At 40.8% G+C, this 4,615-nt stretch overlaps 1 protein-coding gene across 1 annotated transcript; it reads right to left on the bottom strand.

Moving 5' to 3' along the window:
- Positions 1 to 1,070: 1,070 nt before the first annotated feature.
- LOC136514005 (uncharacterized) lies at positions 1,071 to 3,924 on the bottom strand. Its single transcript, XM_066507984.1, has 3 exons — positions 3,568 to 3,924; positions 2,769 to 3,411; positions 1,071 to 1,828 (listed from the first exon to the last, which is right to left on the bottom strand). The coding sequence occupies exons 1-3, from the start codon at positions 3,922 to 3,924 to the stop codon at positions 1,071 to 1,073; spliced, it is 1,758 nt and encodes a 585-aa protein (XP_066364081.1).
- Between the last annotated feature and the right edge of the window lie 691 nt (positions 3,925 to 4,615).

The following is a 4,615-nucleotide window of genomic DNA, read 5'->3' as shown; positions in this document are numbered from 1 at the left end:
GGGGGAGAACTGTAGAAGTTAAGTCCTGCTCCCAGTTATCACTTAGTTATCTGTGCTTAATTATGTTTCTGCTATTAAGGCCTTGGGCAGCACAAGTGACTGTGCAAGTACCCAGGCAGTTAGCTGTTTAGTTAATGCTCTAATGAGCCATCAATGTAATCAATGTGCTACTTATCTCCTATATATGAAAGAGCAGTCGCCTGGGTGTTCAAGCCCTGGCTGATTAGTTCCTCTGTTACCTCTAACATCCATTACATCGAATCTTGCGATACGTGTATGGAGCATTAAATGTAGACGAAAAAAAAACTAATTGCACAGTTTGGTTGGAAATCGCGAGACGAACGTTTTGAGCCTAATTAGTCCATGATTGAACACTAATTGCCAAATAAAAACGAAAGTGCTACAGTAGCCAAATTCCCAAATTTCACCCAACTAAACACGATGAAAATCAGGAGGCAATAAAAAGGATGGCACCCATGTAAACACAAAGCTGTTACATTTGCAAAACAATGTGTGCAATAGCAACAGAAGACCAGGGTGGATGATAACAGAGCCTTCTAACATTCACGACAAATCAATCCAAACCATACAGCAGAACATGATAATTACACAAGCTGATATGAGCTGCTTATTATATGGAACATAACAAAAAAAAGGAAATGTAAGGTCAAGTCAGATGTTCAAATGTTTAGCCAGTTGATGAATGTTCTGTCAAGCAACAAACTTATTATTATGTAATAATCAATAAAATTTGTTATTAATATTTTAGGAAATTAATGTTTCAAAATTACATATGACGATCCCTGGACCCACTAACCAGGGCAGCCACAGCTGTTTATATAATGTCTATAATGTTTTCTTGTACCAAACACTTGCATTAAGAAAAAAAAGATGACATCGAAATATAGACTTTTCAGTTACTAGATACATCATGTTAGGCAGAATACACCGCCCGGACAACTGCCTAACCTTATTGCAGCATCAGGCACTGATAAGTGATGACTAACGTCAGTTGACATATAGGAAATGATTGCTAAGGATCGCTAGGAATCAAGACTGTAAGCACCTCCTTATTCTTTATCATCATGGCTACAATCACTGGCATCACATTCAATCTCGTCTTCACTATTCTCCACAACATGCGCAAGGGAATTGGCTTGCAGCGTCTTAAAACTGCTTATGAAGTCGGTTGCTTCTGAGATGAGAGCATTTTTAGCAGTCTTCACACTACCAGCTTGCTGCTCAGAAAGAGACTTCCCAGAATCAGCAGCTTTAGAGCCTGCTGGTGTCCTTCTGCGAGGCCTTTTTGTGCCTTCTCTACGTGCCAATTGATCAATGTACTTCTCATGTAAGATAACATTCTTTATAGGCTTTAGAACTGCTGGGCTCGGTTCAGATGGCTTAGTTCTTAACCTTGAAAATGATTTCTTTCGTGCTGAAGAACTTCCACTGCGCTTGCCTAGAGAAGCTGAATTCATACAACTGTCAGGAGTCCCAGGAGAATCTTCAAAAGATAAGTTCAATTGTAAGGCACTTGGTGAGCATTCAAAAATTGAGAAGTGGTCAGCCTCTTGAGCTTGGTCAATGCGGCAATGCTTCTGCAACAAATGCTTCACTGTCTTCTGAGCTACTAGACTCTTCTGTTTAGCAGTCTTTCGCCTTCCGACCGTAGGTTCCAAGATATTTGGAAGTTCTGGATCAGACAATGTGAAATTTCCTATAGGAGAATATGTTGTTTTACTTGTTCTGGGACGTAGGCCAATTGGAGTCGGTGTTGAGAGGTCAGAATAAATTCTGTTGAAGCAGTCTTCAGCAGATCTCCCAGGCACTGAAAAGAGTTGTGTAAAAAATCACTGAGGTAATAAATGACAAAGGAAGAATCCACACATAAAAGAAGAAATATGCCGGATAAGAAATAGGACCTACCACTGAAATATTCCAGTGAAGTATGGAAAAGAAAAGCAAATTGGCACTATGAAACCTCAGTCTATTTTGATTGTACGATCAAGCCCATTAGTCCCCAAGTTTTTACATTGTGCAATTATTTGTTTAAAAGTTAATGGTACATTTGATGAATTGAGGCCACCAGCTATTCATCTTTTTTCTTAGATGTTTTATTATTTGAATCTGTCTAATCATATCCTTTTGTTCACAGAATTAGCAAATCTGTACACTATGGAAAAAAAAAGAATGAACCGTTATTGAAACTTAATGATGTATGAGATATTGTTTCTACTAAAATGGTGCATTAGAATCTCAATCTTTGTATATACCAGAAGAAAAGGAACCAAATTGATCAGCACAAAACTTAGTTCCATAGAACATTAACAATGTTAAGTTTATCAAGGCCCATATATTGTAGGCCCATATGCCTACGAGGACGCCTATATATTGCAATCATCCTCATCCCTAAGGGATATATTATCTTCTCAAATCCCCAAGGTTAGTAACAAACAAGTCCAGTCAACAATTAATGACTTTATTAACTTTCAGCTATGAATCTTCATATGACACCCACATCATAGATATATTTCTAAAACCTTGATAGTAAAAACGGATTGGTGAAACACAATACAAAATAACATGTGAACAGACCATGTGCACTGAGATTCTTTTCTGAAAAATGCAAAAACATTTTTGGCCACAACACTTCAGCATTCTTGTCCTTTTTCATGTAAGCAAGTCAAACTAGTGTATAACAATGTTTCTTCGGTCAGCTCTTGCAACTTATAAGAAATGAAAGACACTAAAGTAAATGATGTAAATACTAGGTACCATTTTTGAATCTTTGTTCCAGAAATGTGGGGATGGTCGGGCACTGAAGTAAGCTTTGCGCAATGCCATGTCCTGCTCTTTTGTCCAATCATCAGAACCACAAAAATTTCCCATTCCTTCTCTCTCAGTCCCACTTGGCTTGTTGATGTTTTCATCAATGTTTGTCAGCCTCTCATCACCAACTTTAAGCTTCACCTCGATAGAAGGGTCCTTTTCAATCCTTCTGTGGGTGGATTTACTGGGTTCATTGCGAGGTGCAATTTCTTGGCAATACGCAGGAAATGGTTCGGGGTCCTGGCAACTTTGCTTCTTCGATGACACCCTCCTTTCTGTTCCTCTCTTCCTCTTTCCTGTCTGAACTTTACAATGATTGGGCTTTAACTCTTGCTTGTCACTCTTTTTGTTAGATACATCTGAAATATCTTTCCTAGGAGGAAATACAGCACTTCCCCTATTCCTTTTCAGGCTCTCTTGATTTTTGTCTTTCCTATGAGCTGTTTTAGTCTTTCTGTTAGCAGAGGTCTCCCGGCGATTTGGTGGCAACAGTGACTTGCCCAAACTCTTATCTTCCACATGGAATCGTGGGGATCTGCGAAGAGGCGTAATTGCTGATTGATCAGCCCTGGCTTTATGTTCCTACAAGAGGAAGTTCAAATGACAATGCTATTTCTCATAATCTATGAATCAAGTATGAAACGAATCAAGCTTCTAACTAACAAACATGATAACATTCAGGAATGAAATGGATGGTACTAGTAGAAAAAAACTAAGTCAAGCAAGAGCAACTCCTACTCCGCTTACATCATCGTCTATCACAATTGGATGCTCAGGGTCTCTTCCAGCGAGCCGCGACAACTGGCGTAATGGTGCCCTCGGCTGATGTGCAGCAGCTCCAGCGTGGCGACCTCTCGCTGTCTTCTTGGGGGCAACCTGCTTCTTCGATGTTTGGAGCTCCTCTTTCTCCTCCGAGTTCTTGGTCTGGGGAGGGAGCCTCCTCTTGGGCAAACTTTGAGGCTTCTTCAATGTTTGGAGCTTCTCTTTCTCCTCCGGGTTCTTGGTCTGGGAAGGGAGCCTCTTCTTGGGCAAACTTCGAGGGGTCGTGTGGTGAGAGCGCAGCCGCCCATTCCATGGCGACATTGGTGTACCCATGTTCACCCACTAACTTTTTTTTGCCAAAACAAAAAACGAAGTCAGTAGGCATAATAGATATATAAACTTGTAGCTAGCCTAGCAGATGCTCGTGCGTTGCCATGGGAGTCTCAAAATTTTCTAACACAATAAGAGTGAAAAATATCGTGGGTCAAAATCAATAGATAAACAAATAGTGTTTGCTACCTAGTGCGGAGAGCTCCCGCTCTATGCGGGGTCTGGGAAAGGGTGTTAGTGGCAAGCGCCCTCGCCTGTGCAATGCGAGGAGACCACGACTCGAACCCAGAACCTTCTGGTCACATGCGGTAAGACTTTACCGTTTGCACCAGGCCCGCCCTTCTCGTACGTTACAAGGGAAGACAAAAAAAAATTAATGCAAAAAATTCACTGCACCTTTCAGTAAATCTACATGACTATGTTTCTAGGAAACACGCACTGAAAAACTTCCAGCAAACTTTGAAGTGTCCTTCTTTTGACTAATGTATGTTTCTCAACTCAGATACCATGCTAACTGACCAGCTCTCTTACTGTGAGGAGTTATAGAGTTTCAGAGGTTTGGAGGTGCAGCTGGCTACATGATGGCAGAGGCTGCAAACCTTCCATCTGATTGGCCAGCTGAAATTTGGAGATGGTAATAGTACAAAGGATGTGTCTGCCAAATGGTCAGTAGGAGGCCAACTCAAATGTCTGT

Source organism: Miscanthus floridulus, chromosome 16 (assembly GCF_019320115.1).
Source record: "Miscanthus floridulus cultivar M001 chromosome 16, ASM1932011v1, whole genome shotgun sequence".
NCBI lineage: Eukaryota > Viridiplantae > Streptophyta > Magnoliopsida > Poales > Poaceae > Miscanthus > Miscanthus floridulus.
The sequence above is the reverse complement of the archived record's forward strand: the minus strand, read 5'-3'. Positions and strand labels throughout refer to the sequence as shown.

Excerpts from the sequence above, each read along its gene's own strand:
- LOC136514005 (XM_066507984.1), bottom strand. The coding sequence starts at position 3,924 with ATGGGTACACCAATGTCGCCATGGAATGGGCGGCTGCGCTCTCACCAC. Across the intron at positions 3,412-3,567 it reads TAGACGATGATGTAAGCGGA|GAACATAAAGCCAGGGCTGA; the intron begins GTAGGAGTTGCT and ends TTCCTCTTGTAG. Across the intron at positions 1,829-2,768 it reads AGATTCAAAAATGGTACCTA|TGCCTGGGAGATCTGCTGAA; the intron begins GTATTTACATCA and ends AACTCTTTTCAG.